A 27,685-nucleotide genomic window follows, 5' to 3' on the forward strand; every position below is an offset into this window, starting at 1 on the left:
GTGGACTGACACCCGCATTATGGTCTGGTTCGCCTCCAGCTCCAGGCTGAAGGACCTGCCAGGCTCCCAGTGACTGGCTCCCTGCTCCCACGCCACGTGGGCAGCGGCTGCTCGGAAGGGAAGAGGGGTCAAGGTCCTCAGCTTCACGAGGTGGGACTGACTCAGATAACGGGGGCACAGGAAAGCAGTGAGGTGGAGAATGAAGACAGGGAGAGGACAGTTCCACATTATTAGCAATGTTGTCATCAGCTGTTAAGTCATGCGACCCCGTGGACTGGAGCACACCAGGCTTCCCTGTTAGTGATCTCCTCTTTGATAGAAGAGGGACTTCTACGGCCCACGCTTGCAGGGGCCCCAGCAAAGCAGTAGCTCACACCCTGTGGTCATGCAGCCCCCAGACAGAGGTCTCTTCCCCAGCCCACTGGCTAAAGCTCCTGCGTCCTCCTCTCCTTGGCTCTTCATGCCTCTTGACAGCTGCCGGGTGCCTGGGTTTTGAATCCTTCCCTGATGGTGCAGCAGTGGGCAGCATGTGAGCAGGGCCAGGGGAGCCCCGCGTGCTGGACACGTGCTCTCTCGCTCTGGGGACCTGGGGGCTATTAACACATCCTCTGGTTAAGCTACCAGTTTGAGGGGATGGCCTTGCATGCTGTAGAAGTCGGGTTGATGGTAAATGCCAGCTTTCCTTCCAGGGACAGGGGACGAGCCATCGCAGAACGGTCAGCTCTGTTTGGTAGTGCTGGGAGCCAAGAATCTACCTGTGCGGTCAGATGGCACCTTAAACTCGTTTGTTAAGGGGTAGGTATTTGTAATCAATCATTATTCATTGATGACCGTTACACATACAGGCAGGGCTTCCCTGGTGGCTCAGATGGTAAAGAATCTGCCTGTGATGCAGGAGACCCTGGAGAAGGGAACGGCTACCCACTCCAGTATTCTTGCCTGGAGAATCCCATGGATAGAGGAGCCTGGTGGGGATAGTCCACGGGGTTGCAGAGTCGGACACAACTGAGCGACTAACTCTTCCGCCTTCATTACACAATGGCATTGTCCCTGTAAGGGGACACCAAGTGTCAGCCACTTTAAACTTATTTTAGCTTTCCTATGAAAACCCAACATAATGTGTGTTAAAGATTAGTTTCCGAGAATTCATGGGACTCAGGCGTGCTGAAGCTAGATTTGGAATACATTTTAAACTAAACCCAAAGCTTGTCAGTCCTTACTGTGACACCAGTGACGGCATCGGGGACTGAGGGGACCATGGAGAAAGCAATATGGTTAGTAAATGTCAATTTAGCTCGACACTGACATCTCCTCTTGGATTAACTGTAAGATGGATGACTCTCCTGTCTCATTCTCATTCACTACGGGTTTAGTGGTGTCTCCAAAAGTAAAGCAAACACAGGTAATAATTATATAGAATTGCTAAATCCCCAGTCAGTGACATAATGGAAAAATGACGGCTTACCTTGTCTAGATAGAACTGGGTCCTAAACCTGCCACTTATCTGTACGGCCTTGAGCAAGCACCTGACTTAGCCCTCCTGGATTTCTTTTGTCTGAGAACAGGGTTAAAAGAGATAACGTGTGTAGAGTGCTGCTCTCTGGGTAGCAGGTCTGGCGAGCCTGGTGGTGGTCACACCAAGGAGGCAGATTAAGACTAGGGCCACGTGGCCTAGAATCCCAAAGCACCCTTAATCCTCGGAGCAGAATTCCACCCTGAAAGTTGGAACATCCTAGTGAGAGATCACAGAGCCAGGTCTCAAAATTCCCATGCTCGCTCCTCGCTTACAATTTTTGTTCTGCGGTGGGTTTATGAGCACTTTCTGAGCACTTGGTCTCACCAAGGAGCAAGCAAGTACCAACGGAGTTGGGGCGCGTGGTGGGCTGAGCTTACGGGTTTTCAATCTGTTTCCCTGTGCAGCTGTCTCACTCTGCCAGACCAGCAGAGGTTGAGACTCAAGTCCCCCGTCCTGAAGAAGCAGGCCTGTCCCCAGTGGAAGCATTCCTTCATTTTCAAAGGCGTCACCCCTTCGCAGCTGAGGCAGTCCAGCCTAGAACTGACCGTTTGGGACCAGGCCACCTTCGGGGTGAACGACCGCTTCCTGGGAGGTGCCAGGCTTGGTTCGAGTAAGTCTGTCTGATCTTTAGTGACCGTCTTAACGTTCAAACCATTAAAAACAGTGTTTCCGTGGTGGCAGGAGACTGGCTCCGAAACTGCCTGTTGGTTTGGTTACTAAGTCATGTCCGACCCTTGCGACCCCATGGACTGTAGCCCGCCAGGCTCCTCGGTCCGTTGGCTTCTCCAGGCAAGAGTACTGGAGCGGGTTGCCACTTCCTTACCCACCATAAATGGCAGTTAGTCTAGTTTCCACAACTGAGCGATAATACAGCAAAGTATTTCAACGATTTATATCGGATTTAGATCTGCTAAAGAAACAAAAAATTATGTCTCAAAATGGGCTGGGTACAGCCTTTGCTTTTGTTTCTGGCGTCAAGGATTATTTTCTTAAAGGAGAATATCTTCTTAACCCAAACAAACAGCGATTCAGAAACGATCTCATTAATGGAGGGACTACAGGGCGATGCTTCTCAGTCTTGCTCAGCGAGTGCTGGCATTTCCTGGGGCAGTGAGGCTCCCAAAACGCTGCGACTACCAGGATATCCAGACACACTCCCAGGGCCTCTGAGACCACTGGGGAGAAACCAGACTCATGGTTCAATTAGTCTTAGAACGAACCCTGTCCACGGCACCCTCTTCTCACGGAGGGCAACTCCTCTCTGCAAGCTAGCCTGGCCCTCTGCCTGTCCACAGACACAGTGATATATTAAGGTCTTCGACCCCCTTCTTTCTGGAAGAAACAACCCAAAGCTGTCCTCTCCTCACTTCCAAACTGCAGAGAGGAAGCCCAGGGCTTTTGGAGGCCTGTCGGCCCCTGGGGAGGACACCTGAGCATGTCCACACCTGCTGTTAGGGGGTGGGTCCTCTCCCTTACTCACCCGAAGGGCACATTTTCATCTGGTCTAAAGTTGCAGAGAAAAACTACTTTACACTTTGCTGAGAAGGGCCAGTGGGCATCCCCCAGCTGCCATCACTAACCTGTCCCTTTGCTCACACAGAGGAGGACCTGCCGGGCAGCGCACACACAAGCTCACAGGCAAAGCTCCAGTGGCAGAAAGTTCTTTCCAGCCCCAACCTATGGACAGACATGACCCTCATCCTGCACTGACTGCTGTTCAAGTGCTGCGGGGCTGGGTGTGGACACGCACTGCGCGGGGGTCCCTCAGGAGTGTGAAGCTGCCCGTCTGTAGCCAGCCCACCACTGAGACGTTCTTCCAGACCCTTCTGTGTGTATTTAACTTAAACAGCTCAATCATGGATGTTACTGAGTCTCAGGTTGGTTGTCTGCTTTGAGAGATGTACAAAATGAACAGATTTCAATAAATGTTCACCAGGTACCCTGGTCCCCCTGCACTTAGCAAACACTGAAATTATGTCTTTCGAAGAGGAAAGAACATGGTATTCAATTCCTCCCCCCTTGGCTGTGGAAAACTGTTTCTGGAGGTGGTCAGCTAACCCCATGGGAGTCATTTTGGCCAGGTAAGGGTCACCCGAGGGATGGCGGCCTCTCAGTCCAGCTGCTGGGCTGTGTAGACGGCCGGTCGGAGAAAGGACAGAACGGAGTGTAGACGGGAAGGCTGGGAATGAGCAGACAGCTACCGGCTCTTCGTGGATGTGCTCGGGAGCGGAGGAGGTCAGAGCAGGTTCTGCTTGTGGAAGGACTGAGATCCTGACCAGGTCAGAAGGGCCCTCACGGCTGGCGTCTGAATTATCAGAACAGCCTGCGTGTCTTTTGTAAATAAGCAGCTCTGATAGAAAATTCAAATACGTGCATAGTCAATTACATGCACAAAGAACACTAAAAGCAAAACCAAACAAACGAAAAAAAAAGTCATTTCCCAGATAGGAAGGCAGCAGTCGACCAGCCTCCTTACTGCCCTCAGGTCATGTCAGATTCAGGGCCGTAGTTTTTAATATGTAATTCTTTTATTATTCTGTAAAAGGTAACAAAATATACAGAATGAAACTTTCCCTTTTTTAAACTAATGTTACAAACCCATGTTATCGCTTACATATAAATACTATGCTCTAGAGCTGATCATTATTTAGGTGTGTGAGTCCAACAATGTAGCCCTCTATCTGTTAAGCAAAAAAAAAAAAAATTATTATCCAGAGTACAGTATCCAGCATTGTTTATCCTGAGGGATCGAATGATCACAGGATTTCGTCAACTGAACTGAAGGCCTGGAGGAAGGAAATGGTGCGCGAGCATAAGGGAGTGCGTCAAACTTCTCACACTTCAAAACACAAATATACAGAGGTGGATCCTTCATAGAAATCAACAGGAAAATCAATTTCGGCTAATTTCAGATAGAAAAAAAGTATGGCACAGAATATAAGCCACGATGTGGTTTTAATTATACTGAATCTCGTATCACACATGCCAGCATGGAGGAGTTAGTTATTTCAAACTTTACAGGCATCTTTCCTTAATTGATTTCGTCCTGCTCCAAGCAAAAAAAAAAAAAAAAACCCGGAAGTGATTCAATAAAAATAAAAACAAGAATCAGGCCTGTTTGGCACTATGATACAATTGGGAAAAATAAACCAGGGAAACTGCTGCCAGTCCCAGCCCCAGAACATTCCCACTGAAGCAACTGCTCTCTTGGTGAGGCACCCGGAGCAGGGAGAGAGTGGCGGCCGGAGGGCTGAGGGCGGCGCAGGGCGGTGTGGGCCGGCCGCCGCGCAGAGCCGAGGATCGGCCCCTCACATGGCCTCGAACTCGTCGATGCGCTGCTTGGTGTTGCCTTGCCGGATCTGCCGCAGCGTCTTGTACTTGTCCCGGCCTTGCCGCATGTTCTCGTTGTGGATGATGTCGTTGTGGGTACGCTTGTTCTCGTCTCTGGCCTGGGACAGCTCATTGGTCAGAGTCTGCAACGGGAAGTGGCCCACAGTCAGCTCGAGTGGCCCGTGGTCAGCCCGATGACCCTCCCAGGCGCCCCGGCCCCGCTGCCCCCCGGCCCTCACCATCAGCTGCCGCTGCACCCGCTCGTTCTTCTCGGCCTCGGTGATGCGCTTCTCCTCGTTGCGGTCGTCCAGGATGCCCTCGCTGGACAGCTCGGCGCTCAGCTCCGTGCCCTCCTCCTGCGGGCCCTCATGCACATGGTAGTTCACTGGCTCGTACACTGGCGGTGGCGGCGGCGCGGTCATCACCAGGTGCAGCTCCTCCCGGGTCTTCACCAGGTCATCCTGGGCTTCCTTGGCCTTTGGAAGCAGGTTGAGAGGCAAGTGAGAACTTTCACAGAGAACCCCGAGCTTGAGTCCTTTTAACTGAAGGCCCACTGTCCGTGCAGAGAGCAAGATCCTGCACCCTGCCTTCCCCCGCCGCAGCCGGCGGTCTGCAGCAGCGCCAAGCGGAGGGCCAGGCTCTGGCTGACCTGGTGGCCAGTCCACTGTTTGTGCAGCTGCCCGCGGGTCTGGAGACCCGGGTCAACTGCACTGAGAGAAGGTAGACACTTTTCTAAGTACTGTAACTTCTTTACAGTCCCTGTATATGCTTATTGTATATATTTTTGAAAAAAATATGATGAAGCCCTCCAGCCACTAAAGGGTTTTTGATGTTGCATTTTGCTTTCCTCCAGTGGCCGGGTGGGCATTGCTTATCAAGCTCCTCCCTGCCTCTCAGCACGTGGCTCACACCCATTCTCACCCCATAATCCTTCCAGCATCGTGGGGGGGGGGGAGGGGCACTGCACCACCATCCTGACCCTGGAGATGTGCTTAAGTTTGTACCTGTTTTGTAACCCACTTCTCTCATTTAATACTTGAGCACTTTCTTAAAAAACCCAAGGACCAGAATCTTCTGCACACAACTCTGGTTGGGGGATGGCGGTGAAGGTCCGTGTACAGGAGGGGGCCACCGCAGGTGAGGAAGGGCTGGCGAGGTGGGGAGGAGCCCCACAGCCTGGCAGACGTCTACCCTCCGAACTCGATGGCAGCCCCCCCGCCCCAGGAACAGTGCAGTCTGGGGGAGACAGGAGGGATGCGGTTCTATTACAGCCGCAACCAACTAAACCTCTTGGGGGGTGGGGGCACAGCGCAAGCCAGGTGTTGCTCGTCCTGGCTCTGCAAGGGGGAACCGCTCCTCAGAGGTGAGGCCGCCCACCCATCACACCAGGAAGGAGTAGCCAGAGCTGGACTCGCGGGGGCTGGAGACCCCCAGGGTGCAGGTCTGCCCCAGCACCGCGGGGATGCATGTTCCGAGCGGCAGAAGGGGACTCTGGCCGTCCTGGGGCATCCACGTAATCTGACTTAAAGCTAGTTCCTGACGGGGCATCCTGAGCCCGGAGGGTGCAGTCCCCGCTGACCCCTGCCCCGCGGTCCCCCACCGGCCGCCCACCCCACGCCCTCGCCGGCGCCCCGCGCTCACCCGGAGCTGCCACTCCTCCACCTCGTTCTCCTTGCGCCGCCGCGCCTCCTCCAGAAGGGCGATCTTGGCAGTGTACTCGGCGAGCTCCGTGGCCTGGGGAAGGAACAGAAGCCCAGATTATTTCCGGAACGGTTTCAGCACACTACTCGTGAAGGAAGGGTCACGTTTTGGTAGATAGTGCCCCATCCCTGGCCGGCAGGGTCCATCACCCACTGTGTCTGAGGCTGCGACTCGCCAGGGCTGCCGCGTCCACTCTCCTCCGCCCGAGGCCAGCCACTGCGGGGCTCCCTCTCCACCGGCCACCTTACACCCTCAGATCACTTTACAGCCCCGCTGCCGTAATGTACAAACGATCATCAGGCAGGTGTCCGTCACTCTGCCAGTCCCCAGAGGCAGCCTCCCTGTAACTCAGCACGAGGCCGGCGGCTCCTACCAACTGCTCCTGGCTCTTGATCTGGTCCGCTGCCTGCCTCTCCAGCTCCTCCTTGGCACGCAGCGCGGCCAGGCGGTCAGCCTCCAGGCGCCCCGCCTCCTCCTGGGCCCGCTTCCTTTCCTCCTCCAGCTTCAACGCTCTCTGGATCTGGTCGGAGAGCTCTAGAGAGAGCGCAGAACCAGAGCCGCTCAAGGTGCAGTCGGGGACCCCTCAAGTCCTGCCCCGATTTCCCCCCAGGGGACAGGATGGAACCCGGGCAGGAATCACCCCTATGCTGTGGAGTAGGAGACCGGGTTTGGGGCCGCTCCTCCCAAAGACCCTGCGGAGAGCACTGGGCAACTGGTTCCTTGGGGCTCAGAGGACCACATCCCCAAGGTGAGGACACCCTCCAGGCTGGCTGACCCCTCTCCCAGCTGCTCTCATCAAGACTGCTCGCACGGCTGTCGGTTTAGAAGGTGGGCCATGCAGCACGGCTTGGGTGAGCTTGGCAGAGCCTTCATGAACCTCCGCATCCTCATCAGGAAAGGGGATAATTCAAACGTCACCCCATCGGACCCCGGGGAAATTTAAAAAGATTACATCCAGAAGCATTTGGCACAGAACCCACAGAACTAGCTTCTAATCCAAATAACCACTTTATCATGTCTCTTCTGCAAGTCTCTACTTTGGGTGTGAGCTCAACGGAGAGAGATCCCTCTGGGTTGCCTGTGTGCCCACTATCCGACCCTCCCATCACAACCGGACCAGAGCCCCTCCTCCCAGGAGGCCCCACCCACCTTTCTCAGCCTTCCTGGTTTTTTCCTCGTAGTCCTGAAGCCTGAGCATCAGCTCCTCCTTCTCACGCATCATCTGCTCTTTTTCTCTCTCCACGGTTTCTCTCCTCTTCTTCTCGGTTTCCAACTGCTGCCTGTTTCCAGGAGGGGAAGGTAAGCATGGTGTCCACACAGCAGCCTGCTCGTCCCAGCCCCAGGCCTGTCCACCCGGCAGAGGACACTGGTGACAGCACGGACCTCAGGTGCCCTGATGGCTCCCCGCCTCAGGGGGCCCGCACACCGGGAACCGCCAGCCCCACCCCTCACCATTCTGCCCCGCCCCTTTCCCATTGCCCTGCCCCCTCACCGCTCCAGCTGCTTCTGGTGCTTCTCCTCCCGGGCCTGGGCCTTCATCTGCTGCACCTCAATGGTGTCGGGCTTCCGGCGGCGCATGTACAGCTCATGGTTCCCCATGCAGAGCTGCAGGATCCGCTTGTTGATCCGCAGGCGGGGGGCATAGAACACGAAGTCCTGCAGGACAGAGCAGGGCAGACTCTGACTTGGGGATGCCGGGCCTCTGGCTTGCTTCTCCCAAACCCGACCCCTTCCAGTTCTAGATTTCTCGTGTAAAAGGCGAGAGAGAGGGAAAGACGCTGACCCCAGCAATGGGGTGGGGCGGTGGGGGCGGGTGTCCTCCGTGCCAGGGGGCGAGCATCCTCCAGGACAAGCAGAGGGACTGTCTGTGCACTCACCGGAACCCCACGGCTGGACCAGCCGCTGACCTTGAGGCTAACATCCTCCTCTGATGTCTCCAGCCCCCAGTGGCCCCATCTCTGATTCTTGCCTGGACAGCGTAACTTCTCCTATTTGAGTTTCCGTCTCCTCCCCCTCAAGCTTTCACTTCCCACCACTGCCAGCACACCGACTGGGGCATTGCTGGAACTTCAGTGCCAGCCGGGCAGCTCCAGGAGCCCGCATGAATGTCCTGGTGCACACGAAAGCCTTCGGGTTGAGCCCCCCTTCCCTTCAGCTGCGCTCTCACCCGGAGCAGGCCTCCGCGGTACCCCTTTCTCAGCCTGTTGTATCCAATCCCACACGCCGGCAGCCACAGCACCCCCGGCTCGCTTCTCCTCCTCCGCGGCTGTCACTTAGGTGCCCACTGCAGCCAAGGGGAGACATCGGCCACGGAGGCTGCCAGCGCCTCACCCTGCCAGCCTGTCCTCTGTCTTCCACCCCGGGACAGCCTCTTGGAGCACTGGGCCATGTTCGCTCACCTCTACCTTGCTGGGACCAAACCCATGCTCTGTGTGGACACCTACTTGCCGGGCGACAGTTCATGCAGCCCTGCCGTGTCTGACCCCATGACCCTGGGCAAGTCCCTCCGCCACTCAGAGAGCCTCAGGGTCTTCAGCTGTACAATCAATGGCTTTGTTGTCAAGACTGAGTCACAAAATTTTCCTGGGGACTGAGAAAGGCGTCTGGCACAGTGAAAGCTGGCTGATACAAGAAACGCCTGGCTCAGACTTAGGGCTGCCTTACGACACCGCTACTGGAAAGCCTTCTTGAAAACAACAGAAATCACAGCACCCAAGGGCTTCCTGACTCTGGGACCGTGTAGGCCTGGAACACAGAGTCTTCCTTCTTGGCTCCTGGTCACCCGTGTGACTAACACAGGTGACAGAGGGACAGTGTGGTTTAAAAACTCTGCCTGAAAGTTAGTTATCTGCTTCTTCTTCCTGCTTTCCTTGCTCCTGGGAACCACAGCACCCTCCGCATCCGGACGCCGCTACTGGAACAGGGGAGGGTGGTCTGAAACAAGGGACCAGTGCTGCACGACCCCAGGACTCCTGAAGCCTGCAGGAACCTGCCAGACGAGCTGGTGGACACGCCCAGGAAGGACCTACTTAGGGCTCGGTCTCTCCACCTGTCCACAATCGCTGGGGAGGGAGTGATGGCAAGCCCCAGAGCCCACGGACTTCCTGGGCGGGGCTCTCCTTGGGGTTTCACAGCTTGTTATTAAGTCATCGGGTTTCCCAAGGAGCAGGGAGAAACAGGTATTTATATTATCCACCTTTCTCCTGTTACACAGGGGAAGGCCACCTCTCATGACTGCACAGCCGTGCTACCCAGGTGGGCCCTGGCTGTGGTTCCCAAGTATTTGCAAAGAAACTAATGAAAAATGTCACTTAAAGAAAAAAAAAAAAAAAAGGGTCAGACATGCAGGTGACACTCCCCAGAGCATACAGCTGCCTGGACACAGGGCCTGTGAGTGCCGGAGATGGCGAGGGCACCCATCGGTGCGCGGGAGACGGGGAAACTCCTTGCGCTGCCTTTGAAGGTGGCCAGTTTCTGACTTCAAGTTAAAAACTAAAGGCTAATAATATTCAGAGATTTCCAAATCCACATCTCCAGCCCAGGCCTCCTGATGTGACTCGGGGCAGGCTGTCTAACTCTGGCAAGAGAACGAGATCCTCAAAACAAAAACCAGGAAAGCTCGAGGAAAGTGAATCCAAGGCCCCAAAGAAGCAGGTGAGCCTCCAGGCCGCCCCTTGCTTCGACTGGCTGGGCAGGGCTTGCCGTCAAGGGCAGGTCTCCACCCTTCTGCTTTTTTCATGGGGCACGAACCAGAGGCCCTTTTCCAAGGGGAGCCAGCTGTCTCGGCCCAAAGCAGGGCCACCCTTGCATCAGGGCTTTGACCGTTCATGACCAGAAGGTCCCAGCACAGGAGTCAACACGGGGCCCCAAACCGCTGCATCTGAGCGGTCGGCCGGGAGGAGGAGCCACCGGGCCAGGGCTCAGCTGGGGGCTGCCTGGGCGCTGCCCTCCACATGGGCTCAGGGGTCCCTCCCCGTGTAGTAAGGTGACCTTGGGGGTTCCTTTTCTCTCTTCTAAGTAAAAGTATAAACTTGGAAATTCTCTACTACCCCAGGCACAAAGCCTGAGACTGGGCAAAACAGTCCTGGGAGGTCTGGGGGCCTCAGGGACTCACTCATTCCTCCAAACCAGTCCTTTACTCCACTGCCACAAGGTGCCTGAGCGGAGACCACCTCCCCCATGAGCCCCCCACCCCTGAACCCAGCCATCCGAAGCCGGTGCCCACCCCCCACCTCTCGTCTCCATCTGGATTTGTGCAACTACGCTTTTAACTGCAACTGCACTGCCAGAGGGCACTTCCCTCACTTCCGTTTCACCTCTCCGCTGGTGTCCATACTTCACAGCCCTGCTCCGCTATGCCCACCATCCTAGAGTCACACACCTGACACGCAGCACGCGACCTGCAAAGGCTTCTCCCTTTTTTCACCTTTAAGTGATGGCTTCACATAAAACCAGATTATAGTAAAAGTACACTCGGCTAACTCAACTCAGTGCATTACAACTGCCTCTGCTTGGGAGTTTATGATTATATCCTTTCAGCTTTTCAAAAGCTAAACTTAAACCCAATTTGAAAACACATGCAACTTAATTAATTCTTCAACAGTCTACCTAGAATTCCTGCTTCTGTCCGTAAACTTCTTAAAAAATGCTCTGAACAATCAGTAACATCTCAAGTGCAGCCTGTACGGGTCGCAGGCTCTCCTCACCACCCCATGTCACCGCCCACATCACGCAGGTACACTATGACCTTCTGTTCGTGGTGCTGCATATTAATGTGACCTGTTACCATGGCGCCTGAGAGTCTGTATTAAATGTTTGTTTCATTTATAACAACTGTTCAACTACCCATGGAGCAGGAGTCAAGAGTTTGCAAACAGCAGGAGTACTGAAACTGTCTCTCAATAAGGACAATACTTGACCCCATGGTGTTCAGACCTCTGTTTTCCCCTTAGGACTAACTCCCAGGGGAGGAACAGCTAGAGAGCAATGCCACGTGCTGTCCCCTGAGCGGTAGCCATCAGCAAGCGCACCCAAGGCCAGGAGGGCTCCGGAGCTGTGTCTCTCAGCCTAACGCTGTTAACTATGGAACCAAGATTACCCAAGACACGAAGTCCTCTTCCGAACCGTAATTTTGGTAAAATTCACAACAGGCTCTAAGAAGGGTAAGAGAATTCCTTCAAGCGGCAGTTTTTGTAAGAACAGATTTCCGAGTAGAAAACAAACTCCTCCCCTCTGCCCATCCGCCTGCACAGGCAGTTCTGAAATCACTGGCTCCTTGTCACGCACAGAAATCTGTTATCTTGGAGACGCATTTGGCTGCCAGAATGAAAAGCAGTAATGGTGACTGCCATGGACTTACGGGAGCCTTCTTGTCGATGGGCTTGATGACAAACTTCTTGTCATTGAAAGAGATGTTCCTGATCTCGCTCCATGGGAAGCCGATCTTCGGGGTCAACCTGAGGTCCAAGAAAAAAATAGGTGGGAGAAGTTACATGCGTACTTGGATTGGCTAAAGAAAGGTTTACAAACCCATTTTTTTTAAGTTCAATTACAAAAAGCATAAGGCGAGTCCAAGAATCACAACATGTAATATCCATCATAACCAAGACAGCTACCATCTATGCTGGGCGAGCTGACAGGTGAGGGTCAGTGAACATCGAGCTCTACGAGGCCTGGATAATGCTCCCATTTAACACATTTTTCTCAGTGACTGTGGCTTGTAATCTTGAGGTCAACTTGGATGCCTAGCCTGGCACATCCTTTCATCCTTTGAAACTGCTCTTAACAACCATCCTTTGCAATTCATTGCCACATCACCACCCTGACACCTCTCACGTGCCAGCAGCCTACTTCCCGTCTGCCTGTCTGATTAATGTCCCGTTTGGTCACTCCATTCCCCTCCTCAAAAATGCCAACACAGCCCTCACCCCACCCGGTTTCTACTGATGAAACCCACAGTCCTTAACTTGGTATCCAAGAGCCTTCTAACCGAGCCCCAGCAGCCGGGTTCAGCCCATCCTATCAACACAGAGTTCACTGCCTGCCACCCCTTGCCTGGAAGGATCTCCCACCCAACACCCCGCCTCCCTGCCCCCGCAACCATTCCCAGACCTGCAGCTAAGGCCAGCTCACTCTCCGTCTTTTGACAGCCCTTCCCCCTCTCTAGGTGTCATCCCTTCTAAGACACAAACTATTCTTGTGTTATTCCCATTACTGCATTATTACGGAGCTCTCTGAACACCAGGCAGGCACATGTTCTGACGGCCTAGAGCGTGTCCCGTGTTTCCCATACATGCTCTACCCAGAGCAGCTGCTCACTAACAGAGAAGGAAAGGGCTTGGCATGGTTCAAGTCCAGCCTTTACTTGCTGACTGGGTCTGGGTGGCCACTTCATTGCTGCAAGTGGGGGTGTTCAAGTCCCCCCGTCACTGCATCGTTGTCTGTTTCTCCCTTCAGAGAATCTGTTTGTGTTTAGGTGCTCTGATGCCGGGTGCTCGCGTATGTACAATGTTACATCTTGCTGAGCTGCAGGCTTGGTGTGGATGCGGCTCCTTTGGCTTTCATTTGCATGATGCAGGTCCTCCTGGCTGGCCAGACACCTTCCTGGACGTGTTCCAGGCCAGCGCTCGGATCACACCCTAACGAGAGCCCCACTGCGGTCCTACCCCGTCACGACTCGTCCACCACTGGCCAAAACTCGGGTTTTAATTAGCATTCCTGGGAAGGGTCACTGTATGAATTTAAGACCACATTGCTCTACAAACTTCATAATTCCCACCCTATTCTTTCTTTTTTCCCCTTGGGAGACAGAGCCCCACCCTCCTCACGACTGGGGTGACTAGGATGGGAGGGTGCCATCCCTCCTCCCCAGATGGGAAACAAAGCCCCTCCTCTCCTTCTGGGAGGCACCAGGAGCCCTTTTCTGGCTTTTGCCTGGAGGAGCCCTCCACTCTATTCTTGCAACACATTTACCATGGATACCTTCCCAGAAGTAAGGACAGATCCCTCAAGGCATCTTTCAAAGATGCTGCTGTCAAAAACACTTCTTGCCTGTGTACCATAAACCTCCAACTTAGCAAAGAAAAAGGGCGGAGAGGCTTCCACTGCCTACCAGCATGTTTAACCAAAAATGGATGAGCAACATAGGTCCTGCTATGACGATGCAAGCCAGGTCAAAGCAGTGGGGGTGGCCTCTGAAGGCCAGGAGAGGGCACCTAAGCCTCTTCTGGAACCCAGGAGTCAGGGCACTGGCCAGGCTGTGGTTTAAGGGCCAAGCCCCCCTGGTATGCATCCTTTTGTAAGTGCGCTCCTATAGGACCATGCTCGGAAGGGCAGAGGTGCTGGAACCAGCCTCAGTCGCGCAGTCAGCACTGCGGACCGGGCTTCCCACGCCCTGAACTTACAAGAGCCAATGATTTGGTCTCGGCTCCTAGTTTTATCTGGGTGTCTCCAAACAGTTTCTAACACAGAAAACTCGGACCTTCAGGCTAGACAGGCATGTTTCTCTCAAGAGCTGGGCACCCCGTCTCCATGGCCTCCAGCTTCTGCTTTCTGCTGTCCCTGCAAAGTTTATCTTTGTAAGAGTGAAACCTCATATAACAATCTAGAGTCTCCATAAACATGACTGTAGGAACAAAGATAAGGACTATACGTGAAAATTCTGATTCACTTTTGAGTTAAAGAACCTCCTTTAATTCTTGGCCATAATTGTAAGCCGACAAAGGTTTTTCGAGTTTACTTACAGGACAAACAGAAAAAGACCCACAGAGAAGATTTCTAATGATTTAGAAGTCTGTTATGCTCAGTTATGTCCACCTCTCTGTGACCCCATAGACCGTAGCTCCTCTGTCCACGGGATTATCCTGGAAAGAATACTGCAGTGGGTTGCCACGTCCTCCTCCAAGGGATCTTCCCATCCCAGGGATTGAACCTGCGTCTGTTATGTCTCCTACACTGGCAAGCAGATTCTTTACCACTGTGCCACCTGGGAGGCCCAAGTCTGTCCTTACTTAGGCATAAAAAAATTTTTTTTTAAGTATAATTCGAGAATAACAGGGAACCAGAGCTCTTTGGAGAAACAGCCAATCCCAGGGCTGGAGCAGGGTCTGGGACATCTGGAGGTGCCAAAAAGGAAGAAGTGACTTGGAAATCTGGGGTCAGAGGAGGGCATAGGAGCCAACTCAAAGGAGCTCCGAAACGCAAATCTCAATCTGAGCAACAAAATAACACATACCCATGAGTCCATATTAATGTCAGTAACTAAACAATAAATAGAGAGGAGAAAGTGTCTCCTTTCAGCAGAATTCCATTAGTATCTATACACAAAATGATTATCTTAAAAAAAAAAAATCACTTCTCAAATACCACAGTAATAAGAGTTTCATCCAAGCCCCAACAATGACTGTAGAACAGAACCAAGTATAACAACTAGGACATTCACTGGGCTCTTCCCTAAATACACTTGCTGATCCCCAAAAGGAGGAGAGGGCTTTGCAGGAAGCCAGGCAGATGTCGCCTTGCCCTGAGATTCAAGTCAGCACCAAAAGCAGGGTGTTCCGGCATCACATGCCACGTAGCAGGGTGCGGTAGCACTTTTGTGGGATTCTTGCCCAAAGTGCACACCTCAGATCCTGTCGTGGGAAAGGGTCAGATCCGAGGTGAGGGATTTTCTCAAGAGTCAATGTCAGTACCCTTCACAGGTGTCAAGGCTGTGACAGACAGACTGTGGGACTGTCCCAGATGGAAGGAGACTGGGGGTCGGCGGGAAGCTAAGGGGGGCGACTGAATGTAGGTGGGATTCCAGGCAGGTCCTGGGCAGAAAAGGGGCACGAGTGGACAGCTGAAATAATGGGAAGACCGTGCACAGACTGTCAAGAGCATCGCGTATCAGGGTGAACACACTGACTGTGCTACCTGGACCCTGCTTTATGTGAAATGCTAACACGTGGGGAGAGGCTTCCCTGGCGGCTCTGTGGTAAAGAATCCACTTGCCAAGGCAGGAGGTGCGCACTCAACCCTGGGCTGGGAAGATCCCCGGGAGAAGGAAATGGTGACCCACTCTGGGAAGTCCCATGGAGAGAGGAGCCTGGGGGCGACAGTCCACGGGGCACAGAGAGTCGGACACGACCGAGCAACTGAACAACATCTGGGCAAGGGCATGTGGGAATTCTTTGCACTTAACTATTTTTGGAAACTTTCTGAAGTCTGAGATGGTTTCAAAGTGAAAAAATGGTGAAAAACATTTAAATTTGAGACTTCCCTGGCAGTTCAGTGGTTGAAGACTATGAGCTTCCAATGCATTGGTGCAGGTTCAATCCCTGGTCGGGGAACTGATACAGCCAAAAAAAAAAAAATCAAAACACGAAGCAGACGGTGATGATGATGTTCCACACTGTGACAGGAGTTTGCAGGCATGTGTGTGTCTAATATCAGCAAATGAGCACTCAAGAATTGTGAATTTCATTTAAATTTTTACATTTAAAAAAAAACAAAAAACCATATTACTACTCAGTCGCGAAGTCGTGTCTAACTATGACCCCACGGACTATAGCCAGTCTCCTCTGTCCATGAAATTCTCCAGGCAAGAATACTGGAGTGGGTTGCCATTTCCTTCTCCAGGGGAGCTTCCCGACCCAGGCATCAAACCCACCATCTCCTGCACTGGCAGGCTGGTTATTTACCACCAAGTCGCCTGGGAAGCCACAAAACAGACTTGAGCTCTAGTAACTAATGGGCATTTTGGGGCGAGTATACAGATGCCTGCAATCTACTTTAAAATGTGTCCAAAGGAGGGTGTGGGGACAGAGGGTAGTGACACGTGGATGGGGGAGGCGTCACAAAGCAAGAGGTTAAATGCCAGCAGTGGAACCTTGGTTGCAGGCATGTGGGATTCACTGTAAAATACTTTCTGTATTGCAGTTCATTTGAAACTTTTCATTGGAGGAGTTTAAAAAGGTCTGGTGGGAGGACGGGCTGGAGATCAAAATTTGGCCTCAGAGATGGGGAAGAGCAGGCAGAACCGCCGAGTCACCTCCCCGGGCAGGGATGAGCCTAAAGGTGGAGGAAAAGTCGGTTAACCCGGCCCTGCCCTCCCCTATCAGGAGGGACCAACCCTCTCTGCGGGGCCGGAGCATCCAAAAACTCCCTGTACCCTGTTTCTGCCACCTGTTCTGCCACATTAACAGTCACCAAGGCGCCCCCCACCACGTGCCCAGCCTCTCTTCTCGGCCAATCTGAGCTGGGCTTTTAAACCTCTTGCACGAGCTGCTCTAACTCTTTCCGGAGGGGTCCTTGCGGAAACAAACTTGTGTCAGAAACCCAGCTAGTCAAAAAATAAAATCTGTTTTGTGTTCAAATTGGGGTACCAACGACAGAAAGGAGAGGATGGTCTGACAACCGTGATCCTGATATACCTGTGAATCCACAAAACTCATGAATCATAAAATCCCATTTTGCTCTCCTCGGAGATGCAGGTAAGCCACCAATGATAAATAAGGTGCAAAGATGTAACACCAGTGCCCCTCCCCACCGAAGAGAATACCTGCTGGGAGCAAAATTTTTAGAAACTGGAAATAATTATGTATTTTTAAATGGGCGAAACATTTCTAACGCTCATCAACGAAATGGAAATCAGGATGTGTGATTACAAGCATGGGTGAGCAACCTGAGGGGAGAGACACCGGCCTTCATCTCGTCCCCATCCCTTCCTGCTGCAGCCACAACCCACACACAGAGGCCCGAAGGAGTAAGCTCTGGAAGCAACGAGGCTGGGGAAAGAGGGATTCCAAAAGGCCCAAGAGCTTGCGGCAGATCAGGCTCCTCTGATCTTCTGGGTTTGTTTTTGGCCGGGCGGTTGTCACACAGCTAATCTCAACTTTCCCTGCCCCAGGCTGACGCGGGCGTCAGCAGCCCACACCCTCTCCTCTCTGAATCAAGGGTTTACAGAAAGACAAGTGCTTCCCACTTGACTGTTATATACACAATATAAAAGGAACCCCAAGAAACATCCCCCATCCCGGCATGTTTAATACAAAAAAGGATAAGCTTTTCAGTAAAGACACCTGCTTATCTGCAGGGCTTCCCTGGTGGTTCAGTAGTAAAGAATCTGCCTGCAATTCAGGAGCCACAGGAGATGCAGGTTCGATGCCTGGGTCAGGAAGATCCCCTGGAGGAGGAAACAGCAATCCACTCCAGTATGCCTGCCTGGAAAATCCCATGGACGGAGAATGGAGGGCTACAATCCATGAGATTGCAAAGAGTCAGACACAACTGAAGTGACTCAGCCTGTATCCGCAAAGCGCACCAGGTCTCTATCACAGAGCAGATTTCTCCCTTGAGCAGCGCTCCAAGTCCTCATGGTGCTCCACCATCAGCTCCACGGCTGAGAGGGTCAGCCTTTAACACAGCTTTACCACAGTTAAGCGCTGTCACTGCATTCCTCAGACCCAGCCACAATCTCCTGCTCATCCGAGGAAGGGACTTGTCAGTATTTGCTTCAAAGGAGCACAGCTCTGACTACGGAAGAACTAAGCGACCTGCCCGCAGGAGCGGGGAGGGGGGAAGCAAGGCATGCCCCACAGCCCCCCGGGTCTTCTTCAGGGAGAAGACCCTTTAAGAGGCCACTCGTTCCACAGCTCAGCTGAGGGGTGGGTGGGAGCCGGAGGGGAGAGGCAGGGCTGGGGGAGCCAAGCGGCTCACTCAGGTTTCTCCTTGGAGGAAAGGGGCATTTACGTGGGTGGGGAGGCGTGGTGATGAGCCGACAGCAGCAAGTTCTTGCCCCTGGCAGTGTCCCGCAGCTTGAAAAACCTGTTCGGACAGCCCCGGCTATGGCTATGTTACAAGATCTGCTCATTCAGTTCAGAGACAGAGGCGGTTTCCCACGCATGTTATCACGAGGCCATGGTGCTCCCCGAGGACTGGTCCTGAGACCCTGACTCATCCAGGCTGGTCACGCCTGGGTCCAGCGGAAGGAGTGCACCGAGTCCTCAGGGACTCACTTCTGGGTCCTCAGATGAGTCCTTGCGCTCCTCTCTAAGCGAGCCACGGCCTAAGTGTAACTAGAGTCCTCTGATCGGCGCCACGCCTTCCGGTGGGTGGATAAAGGCGCTCCTCCATCCACTCTGGGGCAGGGAATGTCCTACACAGACTTCACCCCCCAGGAGAAAGCAAACTGCCTGCCCATGCAGGAGACACAGGTTCGATCCCTGGGTTACGAAGATCCCCTGGAGGAGGAAAGGGCAACCCACTCCAGTATTGTTGCTTGGAGAATCCCATGGACAGAGGAGCCTGACGGGCTACAGGCCATGGGGTTACAGAGAGTCGGACACACTGAATCACCAAACAACAAACGACATCGTCTGTCAAAAGCAGTGCTAGTCTGCTCTTGATCATGGCGTGGGGGGCGGGGGGCAGCGTGCCTGGGGCATGGGGGAGCAGAGACCGCTAACATGAGAGCAGGTAAGACAGGGGAGCTACCACTCCAAGACCAAGCAGCAGGGACCTGCTGTGGAAAACGCGCCCTCGCTCAATCAGAACAATCTTTTCCTGTGAATCCAGCTCCTTGGCAAGAAAAAGGCATCTGTGCAGAGTTGGTAACCACGGGGATGGGCAAAGGAAGTCAGGGCGGGGGCGGAGGCGGCCCTGCATTGCAGAAGAGCCCAGTCAACAAACATTAACACTCTGAGAGGCAATCGGATACCTTCCACAAGTTGAGGATTTAGCTAAATTGTCTGTACATAAAGGCTATTGTTTACAGAATCTTAAGATCTCGGTAAGATCACAAATATTCTTGGCCAGATTAGCACAAGCCTCAAGCTGCCTAGCACTGCTAGCTGGTAGCTGTGGGCAGCCTCAGAGGAGGGGGCGGGGTGCCCTCCTGCAGCTCTGTTCTGTCTTTCACAAGCTCCAGAGCCTCTGAGGTCACGGACCCTGGTGGTCCCCCTGCTGGGCCCCTCAGCACGTGCTACATGGGCTGATAGACAGGATGAGAGAGAAATAACAGGAGAGAAGGAACACGCGCCTCTGGACCAACCTCCCACACGGCCACGTCACAGCTGTGAAGCCCTTAAGCGGCAGACGCTGGGCCGATCAGTTGCTAGGTAAATACTGACGGTAACCCATGTGCATATCTGCCACTCCCCGCACTGTTTCCAGGCCCGATTACCCCACCAACAAAAGATAACATAAAGTTCGACTCACTTATCGTCTTTCTCATAGATATTTAGTCCAAGAGCATCAACGCCGAGCCAAAGGTCTGTTCCTTTCTTATTTTTTATCTCAAAATAGTTGATCCCGTACATTTCCAGGTCCTGGGCGATCTTCAGGTATTCCAGCATGGCACTGTCTCTACGTGGGGAGAGCAGACACGGGTGTGAGCCGCGTGCAACAGTTATACCAGCGCCTCCACTGCGGCGCCTCTGCCAGCCTGTGACCCGAGCAGGCCCCCAGCCGTCCTAGACACTGACCGCTGACACCCTTCACACATTAGGAAAGGACTGAACTGGATCACGCTGGTTCCTCTGGACGCAGAGGACTTCCCTGTATAACCCCGTCACACTGGGCATGATCCTGTCTCCCGGCCGCCCACGTGATGCCTCAGGGGGCCCCAGGAGCTTGCCCCGCCTCTGCCCTCCCCGATCCACCTCACTAGGAGCACAGAAGATGCTTGGGTCAGAGAGGAAAGGCCAAGTACACACGGTCTCCGAGGCCCAAACTGCCCATGAAGTGCAGTGGCCAGGACATCATCAGAGCTGCTGCCAGTGCCTGAGAGGAGGACAACAGGAGAGACCTCCCACACGCCCCTCTGGTGCTTCTTTAATAGCAAGTGTTTCTCTCTCGGGATCTTTTTCAACACTGACACCCTTTTAAGGACAACCACCTTATGGACTTTGAATGAAACAGCGCGCCTGATGGTCTGTGAACAACGCTCTGGCCCCCAGGATGAAACTGAAGCATCTCAGACACAAGTTTTTCTTTCCTCCCAAACAAGGAGAAGGCCTGAGGGTGTGAAGGTATAATCTGAACCACTTCTGGCTCTAGGGAAGTAGGGAAGAACACCTGGCTTTAAGAAGAAACCGCACTGGCAGCTCATTACACCTTCCCTGCCAGAAACCGGCCACCAGCGGCTCCAAGCGGGTCACCAAGTCCCCCGAAGGACCGTAACCGGAGTCTCCCCTGAGAAGACAGAGCCCAGCCCAGCACTCACTTGAGCATCCCGCGGTGCTCGGCGTGCCACACCTGGATGCGGTCCTCCCACTGGTCCCTGGTGAGCTTGTGCTGGTCCATGACTCTGGGTGGCAAAGGAAGAGGGCGCAGGGCCGTCAATCACCCCAAAGGCTGGGAGAGGCGAGTGACTGGCCACGGCCCAGCCTCTCCCAAACCATGACTTTTTTTCCTCCCAGATAAAACCATCTACTTCCTAATATACAACATTTCTGACGATTAACAGAACTGGACAATTAAGAACCTAGAATGAGAGGAGCCTCGTCTTCTGGAAAAATTTTGAAAAGGTATTTTATACTAAGCAGCCTCTTCTTCCAAAAGGGGTCAATTATGTGACCACTAGTAAATAAAAGATTTAACAGGGGCCAACTTATCATCCACCAGGGAGAGCCAAGAAGCCACGTCACGCCTGTGAGGACAGCCCTGCCCTGCTGAGTGTCTCTACCACAGGCCCCGTTCAGGGGTGGGCGGGCGGAGGGGATCAGGGCCTGGGTGAGTGCTGTGCTGCAGGCCTTGCAGAGAACCCACCCCGCACCAGCCCTGCTCGCTGACCCTAACCCGCCGCCCTCGAGGCCCGCCAGCTGACCTCTGGGGGATGAGCCGCTCGGAGCCGAGGTACCCGGCCTTGTGCAGCTCCTTGTTGTAGTCGCCGAACTTGGCCTGCACAGCGTAGGAGCCCAGGAGCACGGCGGTCTCAGGCGGGCAGTAGATCTCGTCGCTGAGGATGCCCTCCTTCACTTGCAGGAAGAAGAGCTTCTGTGTGATGTCCTGGATGAGCTCCTCAGCCACGTCCTCGGGGTAGAACTTGGCCCGGAACTTGAACTGCAGCGGGCTCTCCTTCCTGACCTCCTGGGCAGACACCTGGGTGGGGGAAGCCAGACACTCATTGCAAGGTCCACCCACAGACAGAGACCCGCCAGCCTGGCACAAGCTGAACCACTGGCTCAAAGGGTCCGGCAGGCCAGTTTTCAGAAGGTAATGGTGACTCTGAAAGTCACCTTTTTAGCATGGAAGACAGAAGGCAGGTGAGAATCCTGTGACACCCTCACAAGAGCCCCAGCCCTGGTTTTCTGGGGTGGCGATGCTGTAACTCCAGGGCCTGTCCAAGTGACCTGTGAATCCAGCCTCTGTCCATAGGGCCAGGCCAGCCCAGGACCACGGCCTCGCTCTCACTAACTCTTCACGGCCTCCCCACAGCTCTTGCATGCCTCCAACTGCCCTCCCGCCAGGTACAGTAATATGGGAGGAAAGCGGGACTTGGAGAAAAGGGAGAAATGGTCTGGAGAAAAGACACTTAGCTTACTGCTTTTCTTTGTAATTGTTAATGGAATTATCCAGACTGTAGAGTTGGAAGGAACTCTATCACAGGCCCAAACAAAGCGGTAACAAGACTTACAAAACACTGGATGATTCATGGTTTTTAAGATTAACAGTCTCATTGGGGAGAAAAAAAAAAACCCAACAAAACTAAGGTCAACTAAAACCTAAGCGATTATGCATCACGTACTCCAGTAAGGAGAAAGACCAGGGTCTAATTTCCAGCCACTATCCCCGTTTACCTGAAACCAGCAACCTTTCTGTCTATAAAAACTTTTACACAAATAGAAAGGAACAGAAAACAAAAGACAGAGTTTCAACGTCAACAGAGTAGACCAAACCCAATTAATAGCCTGTAAATAGTTAACTCTGACTTACCTTTTTATCAAGTTTCAACCATGTAGGAAATCCTTTGTTATCCACATACTGGAGGCCAAAGTACCACACTTCCCTAAGGCCGATGGTCTTAACCACCTGTGGGAAAGGGATGGGGGTTGGAACTGTCATGAGGAGCTCTCTGGAGGGGCACTGGCCCCGGGGGAGCCCCGCCACGGGGTGCAGCAGACCCCCCACGAGAGCGAGGCGCTGGCTTTGTCACACTGGGCAGCCTTCCCTACGCGGCCTGTTACCAACAGACACCAGCCATCCAGTCTTTTTTGTTTTAGGCCACATGGTGCCTGGGCTCCTAGTTCCCTGACCAGGAATCGAACCTGGGCCCACAGCAGTGAAAGTCCCAAGTCCTAACCACTGGACTGCCAGGGAAGTCCTTGAAACACTTGCTTTAATACACATTTCAGCAGTGTTAGGGATAACAAAGCTTATAATGTCACCCTTACTGCTCTGGCCCCCATCAGTCTTCTGAGTAAAGACAGCCAGGTGGGCTGCAGGGGGCACACAGAGACGGGGGACAACCCAGGGTCACCAGCAAAGGTGTGTGTGCCGCAGGTGTGGCTGTTCCCACCAGGGGTGCCCACGTGCAGAGGCAGCAAGCTTCCAGGGACGAGGGGTGCTCAGCTTCACACGCGCCAAGGGGTGACTCTAACCTCCCCTAGAAATGTGAAATTCTGATACAGGAAGGGAGAATTCAGCCCAGGTCATAGGGAGAGTTTCCGTTTTAAATTCTCTCTAGTACTAGGGAAAAGTCTCCCGTGGCCGGTTAGAGAGAGAGTCCCACGCTGGTTATTTTTGTGCCTTGAAGCCAAAAAGCAATTTGCTGTGGACACTTGCTGAATATCATCAAAACCGAGTCCTAGGATTTCGCTGTGGAAATTCTATAACACGTAATGTTAAGCCTTGAAAATAGAAAGGTTACCATTCTTCAAACATATGACTTCTATCAAACTTGAAAGAGGACAGTACGCACCGCAAGCGAAAAATCCGTATCAATACCGAAGTCTGCCCTGAGCCTGCTTCCTCACTGGCTTTGGCAGAAGGGTGCGGATGCTTGCTGGTGGCTGTTCACTGCTGGGCCAGGGACAGACCCACTCACTCGCTCCCTCCACACACCCAGAAAAGGTGTGTGGAAGGTCTCTACCCGGGACTCCTCATCGTGAAAGACACGAAGGCCGTGCTGACTCCCATAAGGGTTTACCCCCGAGCCTCGGGTGAAGCCTCAGGTCTGGTTTCCATGGTAGTAAGTGCAGGAGGCAGGTTCCCAGGCCAGGTTTCCTCCAACCCCCCCGCTGCTAGTTTCTCACTCCCCACAAGCCAAACCTCCCTCCACCTCAACGTCTGGATAGGAAACCTGCCCCGTCTTCCTCTCTGAATGGCTTCAAGGTCGCCAGAGAAAGCCCCACATGGCCCAGCCATCCCCGCTCCCCGCCAGCCCTTCCGCTCCATCCACCAACTGCAGTCTCGGCCTAGGTCTGACCCGCAGGAAGCCACGTCCTGTCCACTCAACGTCCTGGCCCTGTGCCTGGTGGAGCCCCTGGGTGGACCTGCTCACTGGCTCGGGGAAATTCAGGGACGATGAAAGGGAGACTCCACCGGACCCGGGTGAGTCACCTCCAGCTTCTACATTTGCCAAAACACCGCTCCACTTTCCAGGTCGGTGCTGGGGTGTGAAGCAGCGCCTGGCCACCGGCAGGGCCTCTCAGAAGGCTGCCAACGGAGCAGGTGGCCGGGAATGCACACCCCCAACCCAGCCCCGTCACCCTACTGGGCCCTCAGTCCCAGCACAGAATCTATGGAGCCCAGAAACGTAGGTCTCGCTCTGCCTAAAGCTCGGAAACTATTCTGTGGAAGAATTATCATGGCCCTCACCGTGGTTTGCTGCTCTTGTTAAAAGGGAGGGGTGCGTGCTGGCACCCTAGGGGCTCGGGATGCTGTGGCTGCAGGGAGAGCCAGGAGATGCCAGCCTGGCTCCTCACTGTGCCCTGTCCCCCACCCTGCACCAGGTGGCAGGGAATAGCCAGGGGGACTGTGGAGACCCCCGCGGGAGAGGTGGCAGGCAGGGCTCGCAGGTGAGGCCCTGGCTCAGGCCCTGGGGTCCCCTCTCCTCGGGGGCTGTGGACAGGGGGCACCCCTGGAGAGTATGAGTCCCGCTGGCAGGTGGCAAATAAACGGTCAGCTCCATCAAGAAGAGCAAACTGCAGATGGAGGCTGATGACTGTGCTCAGCCAACAAAGGGATTCAGATGCTCTTTTCTAACTGGGAACCCTCTGAAGTGCACAGAGACCAACCTGATCAAAAAGCTGCTTTCCTGTGGTGTTTGGCTGGATGGCGAACTCCAGCTCCGCATCCATGGTGGTCACTCGGACATTGATCTGAAAGAAATACACATCACGCTTAACCGGGTGTTCTTGTAGACGTAGCCCGAGTCTTCCACCGAAATCCAAAGGTCCCAAGCAACATGGCAAGAGTGCTCCTCCTCCACACCCGAACTCATGTCTGTCACCACACACACACATCCAGCTCTGCACACACACGCAGCTTGGATTCAAATGTGTGTCCTTGTGGCTTTAAAAAAAAGCACACTCACACTTAGGTCTAAGCTGTTTTTCTACAAAGATACTTTGATGACTGTTAACACACTTTGCACACACACACCATCCCACATTCTGACCCCTACGACAGGTCCATGAAGGCCCACAGGCGGGGAGCCGCCCCCGGGGAACCCACACCAAGTCTGCAGGTAATAGGAGAGAAGGCTCTGTACAGCAACTTGGAGACCTCCTCAACAGTGAAGGGAGGTGGGTGAACGGCTGAAGACACACCCAGGAGGACAGAGTGCCGTGTAGGAATCCAAAAGGATAATTATGAAGGCAGGAAAAACACAGAAGCATTACTAGGACAGGAAGACTGCTGGGAAGGCTGGAAAAAATGTCATCGAAGCTGCCATAGAGTTGGTGGTTTAAAAACACTTACTTACAGGCAATTTTCAAATCTATCACTTGCAAAAACCCTGAAGTCACTATCATAAGAAAAACATACAAATCTAGCAACTTTATATCACAGCCCCGGAGGAAAGTATCACAGCAACTATGGTGCTTAAGAAATGTCTGCTTCTCATCATTTTCCAAGTGAAATACAGAAACAGCTGCTGCTGCTAAGTCGCTTCAGTCGTGTCCGACTCTGTGCGACCCCATAGACGGCAGCCCACCAGGCTCCCCCGTCCCTGGGATTCTCCAGGCAAGAACGCTGGAGTGGGTTGCCACTGCCTTCTCCAATGCATGAAAGTGGAAAGTGAAAAGTGAACGTGAAGTTGCTCAGTCGTGTCTGACTCCTAGTGACCCCATGGACTGTAGCCTACCAGGCGCCTCCGTCCATAGGATTCTCCAGGCAAGAGTACTTGAGTGGGGTGCCAGCACCTTTTCCAAACTCTTCCCACTCAGATGGAAATGTAACGAGGACACAGATTAACTGTATTATTTAGCCTCCTGATGTAAGTTCTGAACGTGTGTCAGGCCCTGGCTGGATACATAGACTCGAAGTCGTAAAGACTAATTTTTGTCTACATCATTTTTTCCCTAATGCTCACAACTGTGATGATGGATACATACATCCAGTCTGTCTTAAAGGGTCTCTGCCCAACATAACAGAGAGCAGGGAAGATACAACAGCCCAGGTTTTAGAAAGTTTCCTCCCCGATCTCAAGTCTACACATTCAAGAAATGAAGTTTACCAAGAAGCAAGACTAGGCACATTTTAGAGTCTTTATCAAAGCATAAAGCCTAAGTTTCTTCCTTTTCCTGATAGCAATATAAGTCATGAAATGGCTGTTACGAAGCACAAAATACAGCGAGTCTCTCTCAATTATGGTTCCAAGGGCACATATGAGAGGTGGGAAAAGCAGCCCCAAACGCAGACATTCTGGAAAAAACGCAGCTCCAGGTTACACTTAGAAGCCTGCAATGGATGCCACACTTGAGACTACAGTGGGGAGATGGGGGCTGACAAACGCTGGACCTCAAACAGGCTTTTCTCTATTATTTACTGACTCAGGAACTGAATGACCAGACAAGGTGGGCCAGACAATGAAGACAAAGCTGCTACCCTGGTTGAGATGAATGCAAATGACCAGAGGCTCACACTTCAGACTCCTAACTTCTAAACCTTGATCACCTCTAAATCTGAGGAAGAGAAAAAAAAGTCACCTCCTAAGACCAATGCTAATAATTAACACAAAAAAGTGATCACTACACCATTTTTAACCATTTTGCAAACTTATTAACAGGAATTTGGGGGGGGCGGAGGAGTTTCTGAGCAGGTTCACATTTGACTCAAAGTTCACACAACTCTTTGAAAAAGCAATAACCCGCAAAATGAATAGTTTTACTAAGCTTAAGATGTGACAAGCCAGTAGTACATAGAAAATGAACTTCTCAAAAATTAAGTGTTATCAGGAGGGTCTGTGCAACCTGCAAAAACTGCCCCTCCCACCACAGGGACTTAAAATCACCCTCAGCAGCTCCAGCGGGACGCTGTGCCAAGTGTCACCTGGCCTGATCTTTCTAGGAACTTTCCCGAGCCCAACACGCTGGTGATCATGCAATCTGGCGTAGGACCTGGAACACAGCCGGCGAGCCAGAGAGGTGGCCAGGCTCTTCTGACCACGGGCCGGGCCGGGCCGGGCCCAGCAGTGGGAGGCAGGCGTCTCCCCACCAGCCCTGTCAGAAGGAACAGCTAACTGGCCCCAGTCCAAATTCAGGGAGGCACTAACATTTTCAGACAATCCCCAAGAGCACAAACTCAAGGTAACTGTGATCAGTATATGCGTGTTTCACTAATGGCGCACAGTCAACCACCTTGAGACCAAGGTTGAGATGGGAGAACTCATGACAGCCACACAATCGGGTGAACCCCACGTGAATGAGCCCAAGCTGCCCTGCAGGACTGGACGTGTGTGCCTCGACAGGTCCCCAGCCTCCTCACGCCCCTCACAGGGGCTGGGGCTCATGCTCCTCTGGGCAGTACGAGCATTCCTTCTGCAAGACCATCTCAAGGACTACGGGATGTTTAGCATCCCTGAGCCCACCCACTAAACACAGGTATCCCCCCACCCCAATCCTCTAGAAGTATTCACAACACACACCCACACACACACATGCACGCACACCCTCTGGGGAAACTGAGGGCCACAGCATGGCTGCCTCCATCAGC

General features: G+C 53.2%; 2 protein-coding genes and 1 non-coding gene across 4 annotated transcripts in view; 1 reads left to right on the top strand and 2 right to left on the bottom strand.

Moving 5' to 3' along the window:
- Window positions 1-3,226, top strand: part of SYTL3 (synaptotagmin like 3) — a 78,818-nt gene extending 75,592 nt beyond the window's left edge. The window contains exons 13-15 of the mRNA XM_052645914.1: window positions 690-795; window positions 1,921-2,126; window positions 3,117-3,226. Coding sequence (XP_052501874.1) covers window positions 690-795; window positions 1,921-2,126; window positions 3,117-3,226 — 422 coding nt within the window. The remainder of the gene's footprint in view (window positions 1-689; window positions 796-1,920; window positions 2,127-3,116) is intronic.
- Window positions 3,227-4,093: 867 nt separating this feature from the next.
- EZR (ezrin) overlaps window positions 4,094-27,685 on the bottom strand; it is a 44,913-nt gene continuing 21,321 nt past the window's right edge. For both annotated transcript variants that reach the window (XM_052645473.1, XM_052645474.1), the window contains exons 3-14: window positions 24,766-24,849; window positions 22,463-22,558; window positions 21,354-21,628; window positions 20,751-20,834; window positions 19,745-19,891; window positions 11,907-12,003; window positions 8,040-8,203; window positions 7,697-7,827; window positions 6,921-7,081; window positions 6,488-6,580; window positions 5,086-5,322; window positions 4,094-4,989 (exon numbers count right to left, since the gene is read on the bottom strand). In XM_052645473.1, coding sequence (XP_052501433.1) covers window positions 4,825-4,989; window positions 5,086-5,322; window positions 6,488-6,580; window positions 6,921-7,081; window positions 7,697-7,827; window positions 8,040-8,203; window positions 11,907-12,003; window positions 19,745-19,891; window positions 20,751-20,834; window positions 21,354-21,628; window positions 22,463-22,558; window positions 24,766-24,849 — 1,734 coding nt within the window. In that variant the 3' untranslated portion in view covers window positions 4,094-4,824. The remainder of the gene's footprint in view (window positions 4,990-5,085; window positions 5,323-6,487; window positions 6,581-6,920; window positions 7,082-7,696; window positions 7,828-8,039; window positions 8,204-11,906; window positions 12,004-19,744; window positions 19,892-20,750; window positions 20,835-21,353; window positions 21,629-22,462; window positions 22,559-24,765; window positions 24,850-27,685) is intronic.
- TRNAE-UUC (transfer RNA glutamic acid (anticodon UUC)) lies at window positions 22,774-22,846 on the bottom strand. The gene has a single exon. It is a non-coding gene; the product is annotated as a tRNA-Glu (tRNA).

The sequence above is a fragment of the Budorcas taxicolor genome, chromosome 9 (genome assembly GCF_023091745.1).
Source record: "Budorcas taxicolor isolate Tak-1 chromosome 9, Takin1.1, whole genome shotgun sequence".
Taxonomy (NCBI): Eukaryota; Metazoa; Chordata; class Mammalia; order Artiodactyla; family Bovidae; genus Budorcas; species Budorcas taxicolor.